The 25,596-nt window shown below is 42.6% G+C and overlaps 1 protein-coding gene across 2 annotated transcripts in view; it reads left to right on the top strand.

Moving 5' to 3' along the window:
- The first annotated feature begins 409 nt into the window (after positions 1-409).
- tmie (transmembrane inner ear) overlaps positions 410-25,596 on the top strand; it is a 33,823-nt gene continuing 8,636 nt past the window's right edge. Inside the window, exons 1-4 of one of the 2 annotated variants that reach the window (XM_041842378.2) lie at positions 420-938; positions 10,861-10,978; positions 19,547-19,696; positions 20,849-21,969. In XM_041842378.2, the coding sequence (XP_041698312.1) occupies positions 819-938; positions 10,861-10,978; positions 19,547-19,696; positions 20,849-20,982 (522 nt within the window). In that variant the 5' untranslated portion in view covers positions 420-818 and the 3' untranslated portion in view covers positions 20,983-21,969. Of the gene's footprint in view, positions 939-10,860; positions 10,979-19,546; positions 19,697-20,848; positions 21,970-25,596 lie in introns of those variants that run through there. The other variant, XM_041842379.2, reaches the window with a different exon arrangement.

Genomic DNA, 25,596 nt, shown 5'->3' with positions numbered 1-25,596 from the left:
CTTTTAGCTATAGATGCAGAAACCAATCCTGTGAAATGGACCAGTCAGGTTTGTGTGAATATCTGGTCATTGTAAACAAAAAATTAACTGGACAAAAACACAAACTATGTTATAACATACTTGTAACACTGAGGTCAGTAAATTGTGATTGATTATATTTATTCTTCTGTAATTTCAGGAGCAAAATACCTGGCAACAGTCCACTGGCAACAACACAGTGTCAGTCAAACACTGTGTTCTGAAGCCAGACACCTACAACCTACACTTCTGTATTATGTACTTCCACACAGAGGACAAGGACAGTAGAACTGAAAGATGATGTCATTCACCTCTCGATGTTCCCCTGACTGTTCTACGCAAGCCACTGCCCTCACAAGCAGGTAGCTCCCTCCCGTCCCTCAGACGGAGCAGTGTTATAACCTCCCTACCTCCCGTTCCTGGCAGAATGGGCTGTAAACTACACCGGTCCTATTAATTAATTAATGACCCTAACTGAAGGGGCTGGCTAGTGGCTCGTGGAGCTGTCTACAGGAAGACAGTGTGGTGTGTTATAGTTGTGTATGGTGCTCTGTGTTGGGAGGGAGAAGTAAAGGGGAGGAGAGGCAGAGGCAGTACACCAGATGAGAGGAGAGAGGACACCCACCGTCCCCGTCAGCACCCCTCTCTGACCATCAATCACCCAGGCCATTGTGGTCCTGTCCAGGGTAGCCTACAGCGCAGCCACCCAGCCCAGCCACCCAGCCAGGCAGGCAGAAGAGAGGAGGGGAGAGAGGGGGCAAGGAGCTGTAGCCTGCAGGGAGAAAGGAAGGGGGGAAACAATGGCAGCCAGGGAACGGCCTTCTTCGTGTCCCCCTCCCCAGCCGGCGCTGCTGGGATTGGGGGCAGCGCTGCTCTCCTTCTGCATCTCCACTGTATTCTCCCAGGTCCCAGACCCAGAGGTAAGAACGTGTTCGTTCATACACATCTCTGTCCACAGATTGAGGCTCATCATCGGGTTACTGCTTACAGAGGTGTGGGTGTCCGTCACACTCGCTCCCTCCACTGTTTATAGGCTGGTTGCTTGTTTTCATGTGATTAATGAATGGGGCTTGTTCGCTATAGAGCTATAGTGTTGGGCGGCCCCTTAGACAATAGTCAATATACATGTGTCGTAACAGAATACTTTGTAATGGCGTTCTTCCTAGAGTAGCATGGCGAAGACGGGTTGTTACAGCATGCACAGATGTAGTGATCACCATATGCCGCCATTTGTATTTTCTAAAACTGGGAGTGATGCCGTTAGCGCCGGAATCAGAAATGAAATACTGTGGCAGGCAGTTGAGAGCACCACCGCAGAATATAGAAGGGAGCTAATGCATTGTTTTGAAATGTGAGACTTCATGTTATACCGCATACAGGGTGTTGTACAATACAAGCAACACAATTCCATGCTAGATCAGAGAATAAACATGAAAGTTCTAGAAAAGTCTGTCTTGAAATAATGACAACACATGCACTGTTATCGCTGATGGATACGCAGACTGTTGATAGTGTGAATAATCACCAGCAGCGTCAGCAGCATTTGTAGTTTGTGGGCGTTAAGTGATGAGATCCTCCAATGAGGCAGAGTAGCTTTAATATTCATGTAGATCCCTGTTTTTGCTTCAATAGACAAACAAATCAAATCAAATCATATTGTATTTGTCACATGCGCCAAATACAACAGGTGTAGACCTTACAGTGAAATGCTTACTTACAAGCCCTTAACCAACAATGCAGTTTTAAGAAAGAATACCAAAAGAAATCACACAAAAAATACAATATAAAATAATACGAAATAAAAGTAACAAATAATTAAATAGCTGCAGTAAAAATAACAATAGCGAGGCTATATACAGGGGGTACCGAAACCGAGTCAATGTGCGGGGGCACCGGTTAGTCGAGGTAATTGGGGTAAAATGTACATGTAGGTAGAGTTATTAAAGTGACTATGCATAGATAATAAACAGAGAATAGCAGCAGCGTAAAAGAGGGGTGGGGGGGCAATGCAAATAGTCTGGGTAGCCATTTGATTAGATGTTCAGGAGTCTTATGGCTTGGGGGTAGAAGCTGTTTAGAAGCCTCTTGGACCTAGACTTGGTGCTCCGGTACCGCTTGCCGTGCGGTAGCAGAGAGAACAGTCTATGACTAGGGTGGCTGGAGTTTTTGACAATTTTTAGGGCCTTCCTCTGACACCGCCTGGTATAGAGGTCCTGGATGGCAGGAAGCTTGGCCCCAGTGATGTACTGGGCCGTACGCACTACCCTCTATAGTGCCTTGCGGTCAGAGGCCGAGCAGTTGCCATACCAGGCAGTGATGCAACTAGTCAGGATGCTCTCGATGGTGCAACTGTATAACTTTTTGAGTATCTGAGGACCCATGCCAAATCTTTTCAATCTCCTGAGGGGGAATAGGCTTTGTCGTGCCCTCTTCATGACTGTCTTGGTGTGTTTGGACCATGATAGTTTGTTGGTGATGTGGACACCAAGGAACTTGAAGCTCTCTACAGCCCCGTCGATGAGAATGGGGGTGTGCTCGGTCCTCTTCTTTTTCCTGTAGTCCACAATCATCTCCTTTGTCTTGATCACGTTGAGGGAGAGGTTGTTGACCTGGCACCACACGGCCAGGTCTCTGACCTCCTCCCTATAGGCTGTCTCGTCGTTGTCAGTGATCAGGCCTACCACTGTTGTGTCATCGGCAAACTTAATGATGGTGTTGGAGTCGTGCCTGGCCATGCAGTCCTGAGTGAACAGGGAGTACAGGAGGGGACTGAGCACGCACCCCTGAGGGGCCCCCGTGTTGAGGATCAGCGTGGCAGATGTGTTGTTACCTACCCTTACCACCTGGGGGCAGCCCGTCAGGAAGTCCAGGATCCAGTTGTAGAGGGAGGTGTTTAGTCCCAGGGTCCTTAGCTTAGTGATGAGCTTTGAGGGCACTATGGTGTTGAACGCTGAGCTGTAGTCAATGAATAGCATTCTCACATAGGTATTCCTTTTGTCCAGGTGTGAAAGGGCACTGTGGAGTGCAATAGAGATTGCATCATCTGTGGATCTGTTGGGGCGATATGCAAATTGGAGTGGGTCTAGGGTTGATGTGAACCATGACCAGCCTTTCAAAGCACTTCATGGCTACAGATGTGAGTGCTACGGGTCGGTAGTCATTTAGGCAGGTTACCTTAGTGTTCTTGTGCACAGGGACTATGGTGGTCTGCTTGAAACATGTTGGTATTACAGACTCAGACAGGGAGAGCGTTGAAAATGTCAGTGAAGACACTTGCCAGTTGGTCAGCGCATGCTCGGAGTACACGTCCTGTTAATCCGTCTGGCCCTGCGGCCTTGTGAATGTTGACCTGTTTAAAGGTCTTATAGAAGTAATTTAGCTCGTCTGGTAGGCTCGTGTCACTTGGCAGCTCACAGCTGTGCTTCCCCAAAACTCCAGAGTTCTCTCATAGTTTTCCCAAGGTGGTCAGCTCCATATATTTGTATTTATCAGTCTCTGATATTCAGATGTCGATTTCAGAAGATTTCGGCAGAGACTTTAATAGAGAATAGGTGACAGATCCAGTAGGAAAAGCTGATTCATTGATTGTAATGAAATTGGAAATTAGTGAACAAGGTCAATCATAACCCACTGGGCACAGATGTCATTTCAACGTCTAGTTTTGATTTACATTTGGTTGAGTTGTCAACTAACGTGAATTCAACGTGAAATCAACAAAAAATGTCACCATGTCATTGGATTTAGGTTAAAAGTTGGGTGAAAAAAATAGGAAATTCCCTTACGTTAATAACTTTTTTCAAATCCAATCAGTTTTCCATGTTGATTCAATGTTTTGTTCTTAATGTTTTGTATACTCAGTGTATCTTCATTCACTTAGGAGGTAGATTTCATTATGTTCCGAGAGGGAGTTAAGTAATGGGAAATCTTAAAGGAGATGTTTTATCATTTAGATAATAACAGAGAAAGAGAAACAGCATGCACATGACACCTCTCCCGAATTATTTGAATTATAATACCCATGTGATGTATACTCGCTTGAAAAACGACATCAGGTTCGGTTAAAATATTATCTTAGAAAAAAGGGTTCTTTGCGGAGGGATAGGGTTATTCTACCAAGAACCGTTTTGATCAGAATAACCCTTTTTGGGTTCTTTGTAAGGCAAAGGGTTCTACCTAAAACCTTTTAACATCATAAGAACTGTTTTTTGAAGAAAGGGTTCTTTGATGATTCTTTGGAAGGCAAGAATGATTATTTGGAAGGCAAGAAGGGTTCTACATATTTACATTTTAGTCATTTAGCAGACGCTCTTATCCAGAGGAACTTACAGGAGCAATTAGGGTTAAGTGCCTTGCTCAAGGGCACATCGACAGTTTTTTCACCTAGTCAGCTTGGGGATTAGAACCAGCGACCTTTCGGTTACTGGCACAACGCCCTTAACCACTAAGCTACCTGCCGCCACATAGAACCATACATAATATTTCCCAGCATGCTCTATTGCAGGGAAATTTTCAGAATTGTTTGTTTTACTGTAATATCTGTGTTTTTGCATGTACATTGATTGATTAATTGTATAATTGAATCTGTTAGTAATTGGATTTATTGCACCAGCTACTGAGATGGTTGTTCCAGTTTAGATGATTGAGGTAGTCTCAGTATTTAATCTTCCCTACCCTGGCAGTCATTCTGAATGCGGGTTGCGGGTGAGTAACATTTCCACTTGTTGGATATCCTAACTCTGGCTGGATTCCAATAGGAATTACACATCACTTTATAAACCAGCATAATGTGACTTGCAGGCCTGATGTGGCCTGTAAACCAGGAGATTCCTAACACCACTGTGTTAGGGTATAACTAGGCCCTCAAAGAAAGGCCTTATGATATACAGTTTGTAATGTATTGTCATAACTAATTAAATATTTAAGGCCAATAAGGCAGGTGGAACCGTTCATAGAGGATTCTAGGAAGAACCCTCCTAAGATAAAAGGGTTCTCGGTAGAGTGTTCTAGGCAGAACCCTTCATAGAGGGTTCTAGGTAGAACCATATACAGGCGGTTCTTTTAAGAACCCTACATAGAGGGTTCTAGATAGAAAACTCTGCAAAGGGTTCTACCCAGCACCAAAAAGGGTTCCCCAATGGGGACAAACCGAAGAACCCTGTATAGTTCTACTTAGCATCTTTTTTTCTAAGAGTGTGTTCGTATTATGGCATAAAGTCAAAATGATCTCAACTAAGCCTTTCCTGAATCAGGTTTGACATTGAAAATTCAACAACCATAGCAACTGCAAGCTGCAGCCAGAGTCAACTCTCCCACTGGATCTGAGTTGTCTCAATATGTTTACCAAAGCTATCTGGCTCATCCACTAATCCCACCACATCAAATAGGAGAGCGAGAAAGGACATTTTAGCATTACATAAGCATGTTGAAATACTATGAATTCACTACTTTGAATTAAGGGCAGCAGAGTTAAAATCTGTTTCCCCCCTAAAGTGGCATTACACTTGGGAGTAAAGTCATGTCAGGCTACAAACCATTTTCATCAAAACTCCATTATTAGTTTTTGTTTTGGCAACAGGCTCTCCCCCTGATGGCCTTGGCAGATAGAACACATTCTCATACAGTACACTGCTGACATTTGGAGATTTGCTGAGAAGTCAGACAATGTTAGGCCCATGACATCTTGTTAACATGCTGACTCTCCAAAGCCAATCAGCTCTAACACGCAGCTCCCAACTGAGCTCAAACACTCAGCCCTGTAAGATCCTGGCTGAGTCTGAAATGGAACCCTATTCCCTGTGCAGAGCCCTAGGGCCCTGATCGAAAGTAGTACACTACGTAGGTAATAGATGGGCTTTGGTCAAAGGTAGTGCACTGTATTATAGGGAATTGGGTGCCATTTCGGACGCACCCCTGTCTGTCACACTGCAGATGAGAGACAACATGTCAATAATACTGAGAAAAATTACAACATTACAATTCCAAGAATTACAATTCTCTTACAAAATATACAGTACCTCAAGGCAATGGTCTTTCAGTAGTTGGCCTACAAATCTACATTTAAAAAAATAAAAGATACATGTATGTTGTCTAGAAGAGTTTTGCCCAGAGTCATTTCCTACATATGATTTTATTTGTTGGTCAATCCACCAATGACTAAACAACACATCTACCTAAATAACAATGGCTTCAAGATGTACAGTAATCTATGTTTTGAAAATGTTATAGTTGTACATTGTTCTCATCCGGTTTATTGACTGTTAGATTACATTGCACCCAAATGAGGCTGGTGAGGGGAGAAGGACTCATAATAAATGGAGTGAATGAATGGAATGGTATCACGCCCATGGAAACCAGTTGTTTGATGTGTTTGAGACCATTCCATTAATTCTGTTCCAGCCATTAATATGAGCCTGTCCTCCCCATTTAAAGTGCCACCAGCCACCACTGAAATGTGCACCGTTGGTCAAATGCACGACTGTAATATATCCATCCTGGTCATTATTGGAAAAGCACAGATGCTTGACTCCTCCCTGTCAAGTTTAATCAAATTGTACTGAAAAAATCAATAGAAATGTTTTTGCTGAAGGATATTATCCGTCCATGAATGTTTCTAATATTGCACTCTGAATTAAAAAACATAATGTACTTTTTCACATGAAAGTCCCATTTGCTTGAAAGTCATCTGAACTAATGCACAAGTGTTTTGGCTTCTTCCCAGATGTATTATTCTATAAACCGTCTGACCATTTCAGTGTGAGATGAGATTATTTACAACGTCAGAAAATGTAATAAGTGTCCGTGTCCTGACCCATCATATATTGATCTGTAGACATGAACTATGGGGCTGGGCTGCTAGATGAAACCAATGATTTGTATAAACACTAGATAACTAATAGGGTGCGCTGTGTTGAAGCCACAGTGCCTCCATCTTGGCACTCCCCCACCGTTGTAAAAAAATATTTTGGAAGCTATAGAAATGCGTTTATTAATGTCTGCATTCGTTTTTGCCACATTTATTCCATTACAGACACCGTAATGCATACTTGTAAATTATATTCTGTGAGATAAACATACAAAAAGACAAAAAGAAAAAGAAAAAAGTAATTTCTTAAAGTTTTTTATTACTAATAGTGATGTCCCCACTACAACAAAAATTATTTAAATACATGTAATTTTGTCCTTGAAACATTTAATTGAAATACTGTAGAATTCAATTTATTGCTATTGAAGACTGCTCCTACTTGGGAGTGCCAATATGGCTTCAAAGTCTCTCAATAGCCAATACATAGCATCAGCAATCCAGTGTTAATATATAGTGCATTCGGAAAGTATTCAGACCCCTTCCCTTTTCGTTACGTTACAGCCTTATTTTGACATGGATTAAATTAAACATTTTCCTCATCAATCTACACACAATACCCCATAATGACAAAGCAAAAACAGATTTTTAGACATTTTTGCAAAATTATTACAAATGAAAAACAGAAATACCTTATTTACATAAGTATACAGACCCTTTGCTATGAGACTCGAAATTGAGCTCAGGTGCATCCTGTTTCAATTGATCATCCTTGAGATGTTTCTACAACTTGATTGTCCACCTGTGGTAAATTCAATTGATTGGACATGATTTGGAAAGGCACACACCTGTCTATATATGGTCCCACAGTTGACAGTGCATATCAGAGCAAAAACCAAGCCATTAGGTCGAAGGAATTGTCCGTAGAGCTCCGAGACAGGATTGTGTCGAGGCACAGATCTGGGGAAGGGTACCAAACAAATTCTGCAGCATTGAAGGTCCCCAAGAACACAGTCTGACCATTAATTCTGTTCTTCTTCCTCTGTTTGGAACCACCAAGACTCTTCCAAGAGCTAGCCGCCCGGCAAAAACTGAGCAATCAGGGGAGAAGGGCCTTGGTCAGCAAGGTGACCAAGAACCCGATGGGCACTCTGACAGAGCTCCAGAGTCCCTCTGTAGAGATGGGAGAACCTTCCAGAAGGACAACCATCTCTGCAGCACTCCACTAATCAGGCCTTAATGGTAGAATGGCCAGACGGAAGCCACTCCTCAGTAAAAGGCACATGCCAGCCTGCTTGGAGTTTGCCAAAAGTCACCTAAAGGACTCTCAGACCATGAGAAACAAGATTCTCTGGTCTGATGAAACCAAGATTCAACTGTTTGGCCTGAATGCCAAGCGTCACAAAACCTGGGATGTTTTTCAGCAGAAGGGACTGGGAGACTAGTCAGGATCGAGGGAAGGATGAACGGAGCAAAGTACAGAGAGATCCTTGATGAAAACCTGCTCCAGAGCTGTCAGGACCTCAAACTGGGGCGAAAGTTCACCTTCCAACAGGACAATGACCCTAAGCATACAGCCAAGACAACGCAGGAGTGGCTTCGGGACAAGTCTCTGAATGTCCTTGAGTGGCCCAGCCAGAGCCCGGACTTGAACCCGATCGAACATCTCTGGAGAGACCTGAAAATAGCTGTGCAGCAACGCTCCCCATCCAACCTGACAGAGCTTGAGAGGATCTGCAGAGAAGAATGGGAGAAACTCCACAAATACAGGTGTCCCAAGCTTGTAGCATCATACCCAAGAAGACGCGAAGCTGTAATCGCTGCCAAAGGTGCTTCAACAAAGTACTGAGTAAACAGTCTGAATATTTATGTAAATGTATGGTTTATTTATTTATTTATTTTTTGCAAAAATGTATAAAAATCTGTTTTTGCTTTGTCATTATGGGGTATTGTAACATAACAAGGCTGTAACGTAACAAAATGTTGAAAAAGTCAAAGGGTCTGAATACCTTCCGAATGCACTGTACATAATTGGATGGGACCCATCGCTTGTTGTTCCATTAAACAAGCATGTCAATACTAGAGCACCAGGAAGAATACCTCACTGACTGTGGTGTGATAGAGGAATGAGACCCACAGTGTGTGTGTGTGCGTGTGTGCGTGTGTGCATGCGTGCGTGTGTGTTGTAGGGTAAGTGTGATGGCTCGCATTGCCTGCAGTACACCATGCAGCACGGTATAGATTTTCCAACACCTTCCTGAACAAACTGCAATCACAGCACACTTTTCTTTTCATAGCCTCTATTCACATAAAGGGATAGTTCACACAAATGTGTAAGCAGTCTATGGACATGGTATGACAGCAATCAACGCGTTGGTTTTATTTCCCTGGCACTGTTTGTTTGTTAGACTGGCTACAGGGTATAAACTAAACCAATATGTAATTTTGTAATTTGGGTGAACTATACTTTTAACAAACATCTCACACATGATAGATAATGTAAGGCTCATCACCAGGCGTTTGAATTAATCATAATGATGACTGTATTAATAAAACAGCCTAACCTCTGATTGTAGCCTTATTGTGATGTCAAGGATATGGACTAGTAACTTTGAGTCAGATCTAAGAGGGGTTGGCTTATCTTTCTTGATTCATGTCTGTCTGCTAGTGCTGCATTTCACCCATTTTCTCAAGACTTATCTGAAATAAAAAAAAGTGTTGAAATGTGAATCCTCAGACTAACACTATAACCTTCAACACTTTAGAGACTATTTTTAGTTTGTTTATGATGTTGTATGAAGTCAGCAAAAAACATGCTTCCAATCATATCGGATCAATATCTCAAAAACAATATCTTAGGATCGTTGTCACACTAAAGAAGGAGCATGTTCAGTTTAAAAGTGTCCTTTTCCTCCCCACCAAACGAAAAGTGTTTGGATCCCTCTAATTAGGGGGAGAGTGCTTCATGTTTTTTTCCATTCACTCTTTGTGCCAAGATGTGTGATTCATTCTCCTCCATCAGTGCCATTCACTCAGTGAGGCAATTATTTAGTTTTCATTGTGTTCTTACAGTATTTCTCAGCATTCTGTAGCTTTCCAGCGCCTTATTTCCAGCTTGAGTTTTCAGCAAAAGTTGGGAAAGTCAACATAATATAACAAATTGGTGGGACAAAATGACTTAATACATTTAAAAACATGTTTTAGTCATTTAGCAGACGCTCTTATCCAGAGCGACTTACAGTTAGTGAGTGCATACATTTTTCATACTGGCCCCCCGTGGGAAACAAACCCACAACCCTGGCGTTGCAAGCACCATGCTCTACCAAGTGAGCTACAGGAGACAGATTCTAGTGTTCAAAGTGATTGGGCATGACATGACAAACATAATGTTGCTCTTTGTCTGTTTTGTTGCTTGTTGTTCAATGCTCTTGTTTTTTTTTCTGTTTTTTTCTTATTCAAATAGTCATCTTTCTATATCTGTGAAAGATGGTTGGGATTCAACCCATTGTTCTCTATTGTTGAGGCAATTTGTGAGGCAGATTTTAGGCGTGTGCTGGTAGCACTCATTCACAAGTGGCCTAAGGTTGACTGAGATATTCAGAATATGAAGGGGTCATGAGGGGTCACATCAGACTGGCATGTTCCAGATTCTGCATGATCTACAAAATCCTATTTTTGAGGGTTTTATTCCAAGTCAAGCCTTTTCTCCCTAAACACACAGTGACATAAACTTCCCACTGGCCACAGACGTCAATTCCACGTTGCTTCAAGTCATTTCATTGAAAATTCAACCGGTGTGTGTCCAGTGGGTTGTCTTTTCCAAATCTGTATTTCCTCCAGTTGTGTCTCTTCAGAAACTGAAAGGAAGCGAAAACAATTATTCTCTCAATCAGATTGATATTTGCTTCAATTGCGGTATTTGTCCAAATTGCATTCGGCTAATTTATATGAAGATTCTCAAACTGCATAGTGATTTGAAGAGTATCTGTCTAGATTACACAATAAGTAACTAATGCAAATATTGTCTCTTTTTCCTCCAACAGCTTTTACCGACAGATCCCCCAAAGAAGCCAGACCCAGTCACTTCAGAAACAGTTGTGTTCTGGGGACTGCGGTTATGGCAGGTCATTGGCATCTTCTCTATGTTTATTCTAGCAGTCAGTAAGTATTTCTCCAAACCTGTCATAATAGTGTGCCAGACTCATTCAAGACTATTTATGAGATGAGAATATTCACACACATTCACTTAAGTACCTATCAATCTCACATCAATCCTCCCTTGTAATTATATTTACATAAATCACATTAATAAAATGCATGTATAAATCAGTCTGTCAGTTAGTCAGTCAGTCAGTCAGTCAGTCAGTCAGTCAGTCAGTCAGTCAGTCAGTCAGTCAGTCAGTCAGTCAGTCAGTCAGTCAGTCAGTCAGTCAGTCAGTCAGTTACTCAGTCAGTCAGTCAGTCAGTCAGTCAGTCAGTCAGTCAGTCAGTCAGTCAGTCAGTCCGGTCGGTCAGTCAGTCGGTCAGTCAGTCAGTCCAGTCGGTCGGTCAGTCGGTCAGTCAGTCAGTCAGTCAGTCAGTCAGTCAGTCAGTCAGTCAGTCAGTCAGTCAGTCAGTCAGTCAGTCAGTCAGTCAGTCAGTCAGTCAGTCAGTCAGTCCGTTCGTTCGTTCGTTCGTTCGTTCGTTAGTTAGTTAGTTAGTCAGTCAGCCAGTCAGTCAGTTAGTTAGTTAGTCAGTCAGTCAGTCAGTCAGTCAGTTAGTTAGTTAGTTAGTTAGTCAGTCAGTCAGTCAGTCAGTCAGTTAGTTAGTTAGTCAGTCAGTCATAACTGACTGACTGACTGACTGACTGACTAATTAATTAATTAATTTACTAACTAACTAACTAACTGACTGGCTGACTGACTGATAAACTAACTAACTGACTGACTGACTGACTGACTGACTGACTGACTAACTAACTAACTAACTAACTAACTAGTTAGTTAGTTAGTTAGTTAGTTAGTTAGTCAGTCAGTCAGTCAGTCAGTTAGTTAGTTAGTTAGTTAGTTAGTTAGACTGACTGACTGACTGACTGACTAACTAACTAACTAACTAACTAACTAACTGACTGACTGACTGACTGACTGACTGACTGACTGACTGACTGACTGACTGACGACCGACAACTAACTAACTAACTAACTAACTAACTAGTTAGTTAGTTAGTCAGTCAGTTAGTTAGTTAGTCAGTCAGTCAGTTAGTTAGTTAGTTAGTTAGTTAGTCAGTCAGTCAGTCAGTCAGTTAGTTAGTTAGTCAGTCAGTCATAGCTGACTGACTGACTGACTGACTGACTAATTAATTAATTAATTAATTAATTAATTAATTAATTAATTAATTAATTAGTCAGTCAGTCAGTCAGTCAGTCAGTCAGTCAGTCAGATAGAAAGTCAATTTATCAATCAGTTAGTCTGTCAGTTAGTCAGTCAGTCAGTTAGTCAGTCAGTAGGTCAGTCAATTAGTCATTCAGTTAGTCAGTCAGTCAGTCAGTCATCAGTCAGTTAGTCAATCAGTCAGTCAATTAGTCAGTTAGTTAGTCATTCAGTTAGTCAGTCAGTTAGTCAGTCAGTTAGTCAGTTAGTCAGTCAGTCAGTCAGTCATCAGTCAGTTAGTCAATCAGTCAGTCAGTCAGTCAGTCAGTCAATTAGTCAGTTAGTTAGTCATTCAGTTAGTCAGTCAGTTAGTCAGTCAGTTAGTCAGTTAGTCAGTTAGTCAGTTAGTCAGTTAGTCAGTTAGTCAGTCAGTCATCAGTCAGTTAGTCAATCAGTCAGTCAGTCAATTAGTCAGTTAGTTAGTTAGTTAGTTAGTTAGTTAGTTAGTTAGTTAGTCAGTCAGTCAGTTAGTTAGTTAGTTAGTTAGTTAGTCAGTCAGTCAGTCAGTCAGTTAGTTAGTTAGTCAGTCAGTCATAACTGACTGACTGACTGACTGACTGACTGACTAATTAATTAATTAATTAATTAATTAATTAATTAATTAATTAATTAGTCAGTCAGTCAGTCAGTCAGTCAGTCAGATAGAAAGTCAATTTATCAATCAGTTAGTCTGTCAGTTAGTCAGTCAGTCAGTTAGTCAGTCAGTAGGTCAGTCAATTAGTCATTCAGTTAGTCAGTCAGTCAGTCAGTCATCAGTCAGTTAGTCAATCAGTCAGTCAATTAGTCAGTTAGTTAGTCATTCAGTTAGTCAGTCAGTTAGTCAGTCAGTTAGTCAGTTAGTCAGTCAGTCAGTCAGTCATCAGTCAGTTAGTCAATCAGTCAGTCAGTCAGTCAGTCAGTCAATTAGTCAGTTAGTTAGTCATTCAGTTAGTCAGTCAGTTAGTCAGTCAGTTAGTCAGTTAGTCAGTTAGTCAGTTAGTCAGTTAGTCAGTTAGTCAGTCAGTCATCAGTCAGTTAGTCAATCAGTCAGTCAGTCAATTAGTCAGTTAGTTAGTTAGTTAGTTAGTTAGTTAGTTAGTCAGTCAGTCAGTTAGTCAGTAAGTCAGTCAGTTAGTCAGCCAGTCAGTTAGTCAGTCAGTCAGTCAGTCAGTCAGTCAGTTAGTCAGTCAGTTAGTGTCAGTTAATCAGTCAGTCAGTTAGTTAGTTAGTTAGTCAGTCAGTTAATCAGTTGGTCAGTTGGTCAGTTGGTCAGTTAGAAAGTCAGTTAGTCAGTCAGTCAGTTATTCAGTTAGAAAATTAGTTAGTTAGTTAGTTAGTCAGTCAGTTAGTCAGTCAGTCAGTCAGTCAGTCAGTCAGTTAGAAAGTCAGTTAGTCAGTCAGTCAGTCAGTCAGTCAGTTAGTCAATCAGTCAGTCAGTCAATTAGTCAGTTAGTTAGTTAGTTAGTTAGTTAGTTAGTTAGTTAGTTAGTTAGTTAGTTAGTTAGTCAGTCAGTCAGTCAGTCAGTTAGTCAGTCAGTTAGTCAGCCAGTCAGTTAGTCAGTCAGTCAGTCAGTCAGTTAGTGTCAGTTAGTCAGTCAGTCAGTTAGTCAGTCAGTCAGTCAGTCAGTCAGTTAGTTAGTTAGTTAGTTAGTCAGTCAGTTAGTCAGTTAGTCAGTTAGTCAGTTAGTCAGTTAGTCAGTTGGTCAGTTGGTCAGTTAGTCAGTCAGTCAGTTAGTGTCAGTTATTCAGTCAGTCAGTTAGTTAGTTAGTTAGTTAGTTAGTCAGTCAGTCAGTCAGTCAGTTAGTCAGTCAGTCAGTTAATCAGTTAGTCAGTTGGTCAGTTGGTCAGTTGGTCAGTTGGTCAGTTAGTTAGTCAGTCAGTCAGTCAGTTAGTTAGTCAGTCAGTCAGTCAGTCAGTTAGTCAGTCTGTCAGTTAGAAAGTCAGTTAGTCAGTCAGTCAGTTATTCAGTCAGTTAGTTAGTTAGTTAGTTAGTTAGTTAGTTAGTCAGTCAGTCAGTTAGTTAATCAGTCAGTCAGTCAGTTAGTCAGTCAGTTAGTCAGTCAGTCAGTTATTCAGTTAGAAAGTCAGTTAGTTAGTCAGTCAGTTAGTCAGTCAGTCAGTCAGTTAGTCAGTCAGTTAGAAAGTCAGTTAGTCAGTCAGTCAGTCAGTTATTCAGTTAGAAAGTCAGTTAGTCAGTCAGTTAGTCTGTCAGTTAGTCAGTCAGTCAGTCAGTCAGTTAGTCAGTTAGTCAGTTAGTCAGTCAGTCAGTTAGTCAGTTAGTCAGTCAGTCAGTCAGTCATAGTATCGATGAGCTAACCACCTCCAGCTTCAACAGGAAATGCATCGCTGATGTTGTCCCCACAGTAAAGGTTCGCTGCTTCCCCAATCAAAAGCCCTGGATTAACACAGAGGTATGCGTTAAGCTTAAGGACAGAACTACTGCACACAGAGCTATCGCAGCCAACCCAGATGCTATGGCTGAGGACACGAACGCGTACAAGAAGTTACCTCCGCAGAGCCATCAAACAGGTAAAAGGACAATATAGGAACAAGGTGGAATCTGATTATACCGGCTCCGACACTCGACGCATGTGGCAAGGGCTACAGTCCATTACAGATTACAAAAGAAGACCTAGCCGTGATCTGCCCAACAATGCCTCTCTACCAGACGAACTCAATGCATTTTATGCACGCTTCAACAAAAACAACACCGAGCCATGTATGAGGGCCATCGCCGTCCCAGAGGACTGGGTGATCTCGCTCTCCGAGGAAATCGTAAGGCTTTTCATCTGCTCAACACTTGCAAGGCCGCGGGGATGGATGGTATTCCAGGGAGTGATCTCAGAATTTGCGCAGACCAGCTGGCAGGCATCTTCACAGTCATTATCAACCTGTCTGTAATCCTCACATGTCTCGGACCACCATCATTCATTTTCCCAAGAACTCTATGGCTACCTGCCATAATGACTACCACCCTGTAGCATTCACATTTGTAATAATGAAGTGCTTTGAAAGGCTGATCATGGCACACATCAACTCCATCATCCCAGACACCCTAGACCCACTCCAATTTGCATACTGACCCAACAGATCTCCAGATGATGCAATCTCAATTGCATTCCACACTGACCTCTCCCACCTGGACAGGAGGAATACCTATGTGAGAATGCTGTTCATCGACTACAGCTCAGTGTTTAACACCATAGTGCCCTCCAAGCTCGTCACCAAGCTTGGAACCCTGGGACTGAACACTTCCCTCTGCAACTGGATCCTGGACTTCCTGACCGGCCGACCCCAGGTGGTGAGAGTAGGTAACAACACATCCACCATGCTGACCCCCCCCCAGGGGTGTGTGCTTAGCCCCCTCCTGTCCTCCCTGTTTACCCACGACTTTGTGGACTGCAGGAAACGGGGGGGCGACGGGCTGCTGTGTACAAACGGGGGGCGACGGGCTGCAGTGTAGAGGGTCAAGAGCTTCAAGTTTCTCAGTGTCCACATCACTGAGGTCCTCTCACACCAGCCCAGTCGTGAAGAAGGCACGGCAGCGCCTCTTCTCCCTAAGGGGGATGCAAATATTTGGTATGGCCCCTCAGATCCCCAGGAACTTTTACAGATGCACGATCAAGAGCATCCTGACTGGTTGTATCACCGTCTGGTATGGCAACTGCACCGCCCTCAACCGGGTGGTGCGGATGGCCCAGCGCATCACTTGGAGCCATCCAGGACGTACATGCCAGACAGTGTCTGAGAATGGCCCGAAAAATTGGCAAAGACTCCAGCCACCCAAACATTGACTGCTCTCCATAGTCCTGTCCGGCAAGCGGCACCGGTGCATCAAGGCTCAGAGCAACAGACTCCTAAACAGCTTCTATCCCCTGGCCATAAGACTGTTAAATGGCTAACAGCTACTGCTCTCCCTCTCCCACAGACTATCCACACCGGCTCTATGCCCATCCAACAGGTCTCTACCCACTCTGACACAAACACCTTCACTGTCACTCTTTATTTTATAAAAAAATTTTACCCCCTTTTTCTCCCCAATTTCATGATATCCAATTACAATCTTGTCTCATCGCTGCAACTCCCCAAAGGGCTTGTGAGAGGCGAAGGTTGAGTTATGCGTACTCCCGAAACATGACCCACCAAATCACGTTTCTTAACACCCGCCTGCTTAACCCAGAAGCCAGCTGCACCAATGTGTCGGAGGAAACACCGCTCAACTGACGACGAAGTCAGCCTGCAGGCGCCCAGCCCGCCACAAGGAGTCGCTAGAGTGCAATGAGCCAAGTAAAGCCCTCATGACTCTGGGCCAATTGTGCGCCGCCCAATGGGACTCCCAGTCATGTCAGGTTGTGACACAGCCTGGGATCGAACCCGGATCTGTAGTGACGCCTCAAGCACTGCAATGCAGTGCCTTAGAGCGACACTCGGGAGGCCCCACTCTTGTGTGTTACATTTTTATATATATTTATTATCTACACTGAGTGTACAAAACATTATGAATACCTGCTCTTCACTGACCAGGTGAATCCAGGTGAAAGCTATGATCCCTTATTGATGTCACTAGTTTAATCCACTTCAATCAGTGTCGATGAAGGGGAGGAGACAGGTTAAAGAAGGATTTTTAAGCCTTGAGACAATTGAGACATGGATTGTGCATGTGTACCATTCAGAGGTTGAATGGTCAAGTCAAAAGATTGAAGTGCCTTTGAACGAAGTATGGTAGTAGGTGCCAGGCGCACCAGTTTGTGTCAAGAATTGCAACGTTGCTGGGTTTTTCACGCTCAACAGTTTTCCGTGTATATCAAGGATGGTCCACCACCCAAAGGACATCCAGCCAACTTGACACAACTGTGGGAAGCATTGAAGTCAACATGGGTCAGCATCCCTATGGATCGCTTTCAACACCTTGTAGAGTCCATGCCCCAACGAATTGAGGCTGTTCTGAGGGCAAAAGGGGGGGTGCAACTCAATATTAGGAAGGTGTTCTTAATGTTTTGTCCACTCAGTATATATTATTATTATTATCAATACATTGTTCGGAAAGAGCTCTTAAGGTGAGAATTTCACTGTACTGTTTTACAGCTGTTGTATCCTGTGCATATGGCGAATAAACTTTGAACTTGAAACTTTGAAACTTGAATATCTCTTTAAGCATGGTCTAGTTAATAATTATGCTGTAGATGATGTATTACACCACCCAGACACATCAAAGATACAGTTGTCCTGAACTGAGGTGCAGGACAGGAAGGAAACTGCTCAGGGATGTCACCATGAGGCCATTGGGGATTTTAAAACAGATACAGTGTTCAATGGCTGTGATGGGAGAAAACTGAGGATGGATAAAAAAATATATATATACAGAATATATTCCAAAACATGCATCCTGTATGCAACAAGGCACTAAAGAAATAATGCAAAAAAAAACATGGCAAAGGAATGCACTTTTTGGCCTAAATGCAAAGCCTTATGTTTGGGGCAAATCCTAGAGCAAAATCTGCTTCAGGCTGCTTTACACCAGACACTGGGAGAGGAATTTCACCTTTCAACAGGACAATAACCTACTGTACAACACAAGGCCACATCTACATTGGAGTTGCTTACCAATAATTAATGTTCCTGAGTGGCCAAGTCAGCAAGACAAAGGAGCTGATCGTGGACTACAGGAAACGGAGGGGCGAGCACGCCCCCATCCACATCGATGGGGCTATAGTGGAGCGAGTCGAAAGCTTCAAATTCCTCGTTGTCCACATCACTAAGGAATTAACATGGTCCACAGACACCCACACAGCTGTGAAGAGGGCACAACAGCGCCTCCTCCCCCTCAAGAGGCTGAAAAGGTTTGGCATGGGCCCACAGAACCTCAAAAAGATCTACAGCTGCACCATTGAGAGCATCTTGACTGGCTGCATCACCGATTGGTAAGGCAACTGCAAGGCACCCGACCGCAAGGTGCTACAGAAGGTGGTGAGTACGGCCGAGCTCCCTGCTATCCAGGACCTCTATACCAGGCGGTGTCAGAGGAAGGCCCAAAAATTGTTCAAAGACTCCAGCCACCCAAGCCATTGACTTTTATCTCTGCTATCGCACTGCAAGCGGTACCAGTGTACCAAGTCTGGAACCAACAGGACCCTGAACAGCTTCTACCCTCAAGCCATAACACTGCTAAACAAGACTGCTAAATAGCTAATCAAATGGCTAGCCGGATTACCTGCATGGACCCTTTTTTGCACTAACTCTCTTGCACTGACTCAGCACACACACTGGACTCTACCCACACACTCACACATACTTACACGGACACCCCAACACACACATACACACCCCAACACACACACACTTTTTTGCACTAACTCTCCTGCACTGACTCTATGCACACACTGGACTCTACCCACACACTCACACATATGTAAATTGACACCCCAACACGCCCACACACATAACACATACGCCCACACACATAACACACGCACACATGCATACTGACGCAACACACACACACACACACAGACATACTTTCACACTCACCACATACGCTGCTGCTACTGTCTATTGTCTATCCTGTTGCCTAGTCACTTTACCCCTACCTATATCTACATAGCTACCTCAGTTACCTCGTACCCCTGCACATCGACCCGGTACTGGTACTCCCTGTATATAACCATGTTATTTTTACTCGTTATTGTTATACAGTCTATTTATTTATCGTGTCACTATTTCTATATAATGTACCAGTCAAAAGTTTGGACACACCTACTCATTCAAGGGTTTTTCTTAATTTTGTACATTGTAGAAACAGCACTCAATTACACGGGACAATCTGTGGAGTTTAGTTTTACTTGGCTAAAGAGACGTTGGTCTCAATGGGACTCTGCTAAAATAAAGGTCAAATAAATATCATGGTCCTGTAATATTATATGCGCTGAATTGTCATGATGGTTATTGTGAGGGAGGGTTCCAAATGGTCATGGCATCGTCTATTTGGGATTGCTTTATCGACCACATGATGCATGGTTCAATAAGGGGTGGAGGACAGCAATTACACTTCACAAGACAAAGATGGCATTCTATTTTAGTGATAATCCATCAGACATCTATACAGTAATAATTTACCATGTCACAACATAGACCGAATCAACAAAAAGGAAAATAGTCTGATAACAGCGGATACTGAATAGTGTCACTATTACAGTTATATAATAGCTGTAATGTGACACCGTTGAGTAGTGTCTAGTTCAATAGGTCTTCAGATGTACTTCAGAAACATGTATAACATTCCACATGGGAAATACTATTATATTTCATCTCTCTCTTTCTCTCCCTCTTTCTCCATTTGTAAGTCATTACCCTATGCTGCATCTTCAAATGCCGTATCCCCAGGACAAAGAAGGAGATTGAGGCGCGACACGCTCAGAGAGTAGCAGCTAAGGACTACGCCAACACACTGGAGACAGTGCCTCCTCTCAACGAGCTCACAGAGATCCCAGGAGGTAAGTAGGCTAAAGCTCCTCTTAGACCCTCCTCAATAACACTACGGTGCACATTTTAGGAAATCCCTTCTGCCTATGACAAAAGTCCCTAGGAGGTAGTTGTGTTGTACATTTTAGGACATCCCTACTACTCCCTATGACAAAGTCCCTGGGAGGCAGGTGCGGTGTATATTTTAGGACGTCCCTTCTCCCTGTGACAAATGTCCCTACTCCCTATGAACTACATTATAACTTTATGAATGGAAAAAAGTCACACACTCATCTCTCCTTGGTGAAATAAATCCACAGCAAGGGGAAAAAATGAAGTGTGAGGTGTGCATCCTTTATTTACCTACTCTACTCTAAGAACTACTCTGACAGGCAACTGCTGGGCGAGTTTTGGATGCTATTGATGAAATGCCACCTGCTAGGCCTGTTTATACAGTAGGAGAATCATAGCTGTTTGACTTGGATCACCTAACGTGACGGCCCCTGACAGCTTTTGTATTAATTCATTTGATGTTTTTCTCAGATTTCATCATATTATGCTAATGGTCATTACTTCGAATCATACGAAGCTAAGATATGTTTTCTCTCATTTCCGATGAATAAGAAACAGCGAAATCACAGACCTATGTCTGACTCTCTCTGGATGCAAATGTTCTTTTGAATTAGTTCATATTTTCCCAGTCCTATCTGACTGAAGATGTAGATAGAGTCAACATACTCAGACACATAGTCTTGGCCTTGCAGGAAGATACAAACACACTCTGGATTAATGAATACAGGATATCCAAAGGGTCATTGACTTTACATTAAAGCTTTTTCCTCTTCTATGTCAGTGTCTGTCTCCTCCTTTGCAACTGTTCTATCTTTCATGCCTTCCTTTTGGCTTCTTCCTCCCTCAATCCTCCATCTTCCAACCCTATCCCTTCCATTTGACCTGTACCCTTCCTCTCCAAACCCTGTCTTTCCTCCTCTCTTCCTTGTGTTCCTCTCTCTCTTCCTCTTCACTATCCTCTCTCTCTCTTCATCCTTCCTCTTTTCCTCCTCGTCCTCCCTGTCCTCCTTCTCATCCTACTCTCTATCCTCACACTCGTCCTCCACTCTATCCTCCCTCTCTTCCTCCCCCACATCCTTCTCCTTCTCTTCCTCTTCATCCTGTCCCTTCAGCCCTCCCGGACACTGCATCCCTCCCGACGGTCTCTGAGCAGGTCCAGGCTCGCAGCGCCAGCAGCAGCCAGCTCCCAGTGGTGAGAGAGGAGGAGGAGCTCACTGACCCCTTTACTCAACCTGAGACGGGATGACTTTCCTCCCTCCTTCTCCTCCTCCCGGCCCCCCTCACTCAGCCTGAGACTGGATTACGTCCATCCCTCCGTTTCCTCTTTCTTCTTATCTCTTCTCACCTTCCCTCTCTCCCCATTCCTATTTATCTTCTGACAAAGTGGGCAATCCACTAGAGGGAATATTGGAGCATGCAGCTCAGCATTCAGTAATTCACAAAAAAGGTTTGAATAGCTTAATAGAATAGTTCATTGAATAGCTCAGCGTTCATCGTTACTTCCCAGAAAGAATGACTTGGACATTGTTGAGAATGTTGCCTGCTGAAGAGTTACAATTGTAGGTGTTAAGTACTTGAAATGGGCTATTACCTGATCTGCTCTTTGTTGATATACTCATCCTTGTCGATCACACATTGATTGTACGTTGGACACTGCAAGTTCAGTATCTGGTAGCCAACTGTGGATGATGAAAAAATAGAGTTGAATCTTTTGTCAGTGATGTTGCACGTCTATGCCTGTCATTCGTTGTTTGTCATTCACTATTTTTCCTTCTCTTTCTCTGACTCAATCTGTAAGCTTGGCTTTGAATAAATATAGCTTCCCTTTTATATAAGCTTATACAGTAACAACCGTGATAACCAAATAATAAAAAAATAACCCTGGTCCTGGAGAGCTACAAGGTACTCAGGCTTGTTCTCGACCTAGAACCAACCATGTCTTAATTGTTAGTCGAATCGCATGTTTTAGTGTTTAAAAAAATGCCTGCACACCATGTGTAGATCATCCAGGTCTATGGTTGGTGGCCACTGACATACTGTCCTTGTTGTGTTATCTCTGTCTTGTTTCTGCACATGCCTTCTGTCCTCTCGAAGTATCACACAGGTTTACATGGGCATACATCAGTCTAAAATATATACATTGCACATTTATCTAGAATGAGAGACACCACAATATCAGTATTATACCACAATATCAGTATTATTATTTTTACAATTATCATAAATAAAATTATGCTTTTTGGGGACTGACTGTGTATTGGGATTACTACCATAATGAGCGTGTCAGTCAGAGACAAGCTTAATCCATGAGAGCAATCATAATCTATGTGAAAGAGAACATAATGTCACATCCAGCTGTATATTATAATGCAGCATCAGGGGATACTGGATCTAATATGCATTTATTTACGCAGCAAAACCTCTGCAGTGAACATATAAGTAGTCAACCATGTGCTGAGAGAGAGAGAGAGAGAGAGAGAGAGAGAGAGAGAGAGAGAGAGAGAGAGAGAGAGAGAGAGAGAGAGAGAGAGAGAGAGAGAGAGAGAGAGAGGGGAGAGAGCGAGAAATAGGCTGTGTGGTAATTATAAAGGGAAAGGATACAGATACGGTTTATAATCGTGGAGACTCATGAACCCCACACAGCTCTATCTGTTTACCCCTGGATTCATCCACGCCTAACCTTTAAGAATCCATTCTGGGCATTGACTGCAATGTTGAACCGAATAAGAACAGTGTCTTCATCCTCAATTCATCTAGGCACTGATTCCGACCTGACTTAAGCGAGCGTAAATGGAACGTAATTCCCTTTTTATGCACTTTTTTCTCTATGTGTATTCTGACCTTGAACTTAAGCATGAGAAGAGCATGCTATTCACCCGCTATTCGTTCGGGTAAAGATGGAATAAATGAAGGTGTGGTGGAGGTGTGTCTACAGATACACCATATTCTGACCTTGACTTCATTCCCTCATAATTCCACCACCTTTACGCGTGAGGAAACCATGAATAAGTTTGAGCGAACCTGCCGGTTCCAAGTGGAAAAAGCATCTACTTTATTTTTTACGATAGAAATAACAGCATTCTCCATACACTGTAATATGGGGCGGCAGGTAGCTTAGTGGTTAAGAGCGTTGTGCCAGTACCTGAAAGGTTGCTGGTTCTAATCCCCGAGCCGACTAGGTGAAAAATCTATCGATGTGCCCTTGAGCAAGGCACTTAACCCTAATTGCTCCTGTAAATCGCTCTGGATAAGAGCTTCTACTAAAATGTGAATGTAATTTATACATTGATAAGATCTAGGTAAATGAGTAATCCGTTTGGAGAAGGGGATTGTAAATACACATAGCAATTGTTTTAGATTATTATTCCTTATGATCCCTGGAGATGAATGCGAAACCAGCCATATGGAAGCAAACTGAAAATCGGTTCACGACGAATGGACCATTGTCATACAGTTCCATGATTAGTGAGAATTACTGTAGATTTACAGGACTATTGTTCAACCCCTATTGTACACTTTTTTCCACCTTCCAATATTTCATGGATTGAACTTGAATATGACAACTTTCAGAATGAATCAAACCACTGTATTTTTAATTAATCAATATATTTTGTGCGTAAAGGCACTCCAAACATCTATTTTTTAATGATTCATACATACAGTACTTTCCTAACCCTAAAATGTGCCTAAATAATCTACAAGATCAGAGTATTTTTACATCTACCAGTTGGTGCTGAAACAGAGATGAATATGCATTTACATTGGCTTGTGAAACTATTCACCCCCCTTGGCATTTTTCCTATTTTGTTGCCTTACTAACTGGATGTAAAATTGATTTTTTGGTGGTTTGTATCATTTGATTTACACAACATGCCTACCACTTTGAAGATGCAAAATATTTTTGGGGGTGAAACAAACAAGAAATAAGACAAAAAAACAGAAAACTTGAGCGTGCATAACTATTCACCCCCCCAAAGTCAATATTTTGTAGAGCCACCTTTTGCAGCAATTACAGCTGCAAGTCTCTTGGGGTATGTCTCTATAAACTTGGCACATCTAGCCACTGGGATTTTTGCCCATTCTTCAAGGCTAAACTGCTCCAGCTCCTTCAAGTTGGATGGGTTCCGCTGGTGTACAGCAATCTTTAAGTCATACCACAGATTCTCAATTGGATTGAGGTCTGGGCTTTGACTAGGCCATTCCAAGACATTTAAATGTTTCCCCTTAAACCACTCGAGTGTTGCTTTAGCAGTATGCTTAGGGTCATTGTCCTGCTGGAAGGTGAACCTCCGTCCCAGTCTCAAATCTCTGGAAGACTGAAACAGGTTTCCCTCAAGAATGTCCCTGTATTTAGCGCCATCCATCATTCCTTGAATTCTGACTAGTTTCCCAGTTCCTGCCAATGAAAAACATCCCCATAGCATGATGCTGCCACCACCATGCTTCACTGTGGGGATGGTGTTCTCGGGGTGATGAGAGGTGTTGGGTTTGCGCCAGACATACCGTTTTCCTTGATGGCCAAAAAGCTCAATTTTAGTCTAATCTGACCAAAGTACCTTCTTCCATATGTTTGGGGAGTCTCCCACGTGCCTTTTGGTGAACACCAAACGTTTTTTCTTATTTTTTTCTTTAAGCAATGGCTTTTTTCTGGCCACTCTTCCGTAAAGCCCAGCTCTGTGGAGTGTACGGCTTAAAGTGGTCCTATGGACAGATACTCCAATCTCCGCTGTGGAGTGTTGCAGCTCCTTCAGGGTTATCTTTGGTCTCTTTGTTGCCTGTCTGATTAATGCTCTCCTTGCCTGGTCCGTGAGTTTTGTTGGGCGGCCCTCTCTTGGCAGGTTTGTTGTGGTGCCATATTCTTTCCATTTTTTTAATAATGGATTTAATGGTTCTCCGTGGGATGTTCAAAGTTTCAGATATTTTTTTATAACCCAACCCTGATCTGTACTTCTCCATAACTTTGTCTCTGACCTGTTTGGAGAGCTCTTTGGTCTTCATGGTGCCGCTTGCTTGGTGGTGCCCCTTGCTTAGTGGTGTTGCAGACTCTTGGGCCTTTCAGAACAGGTGTATATATACTGAGATCATGTGACACTTAGATTGCACACAGGTGGACTTTATTTAACTAATTATTTGACTTCTGAAGGTAATTGGTTGCACCAGATCTTATTTAGGGGCTTTATAGCAAAGGGGGTGAATACACATGCACTTACCACTTTTCCATTATTTATTTTTTAGAATTTTAGAATTTCACTTCACCAATTTGGACTATTTTGTGTATGTCCATTACATGAAATCCAAATAAAAAATCCATTTAAATTACAGGTTGTAATACAACAAAATAGGAAAAATGCCAAGGGGGGTTGAATACTTTTGCAAGGCACTGTGTATCATATTTAAAGGGATGGCTTAAGATAAATGTACTGACAACCCATTTGAATGAAAAACGCCATGAGAAATTATGTTGGCCAGCAAGTGGGAGGGTTTTCAGAGATTTAATTACATTTATTCAGGGTGCGCAAGGGAACCACACCCTCAAAGCCCGTTACACACCCTTACAAGGTAAATCTGAATACCAACTACTGTGAGTAGGAAAGGCGTGTGTAGGAAAGGCGAGCGTAAGAAAGGCGTAATTTCCGAAGTCGGAATCGGACAGCCAAAGAACCCTTTTGGGACAATTTTTTCTAAGTGTGTAGGCCTTCAGTGGGGAAAGAATATCTTCCAACACATTGTACCAAACTCAAAATTCAAGAAAAAGAACAGGAACATAACATCACTTAATGCGCCCAACTGAATAAAAAAGGCCTGAGGATGAGCCATGCTTCGGGCTTACACTCACACAGAGACAGCACCCGCACGGATA

The sequence above is a fragment of the Coregonus clupeaformis genome, chromosome 21, assembly GCF_020615455.1.
Source record: "Coregonus clupeaformis isolate EN_2021a chromosome 21, ASM2061545v1, whole genome shotgun sequence".
Lineage (NCBI taxonomy): Eukaryota > Metazoa > Chordata > Actinopteri > Salmoniformes > Salmonidae > Coregonus > Coregonus clupeaformis.
The sequence above is the reverse complement of the archived record's forward strand: the minus strand, read 5'-3'. Positions and strand labels throughout refer to the sequence as shown.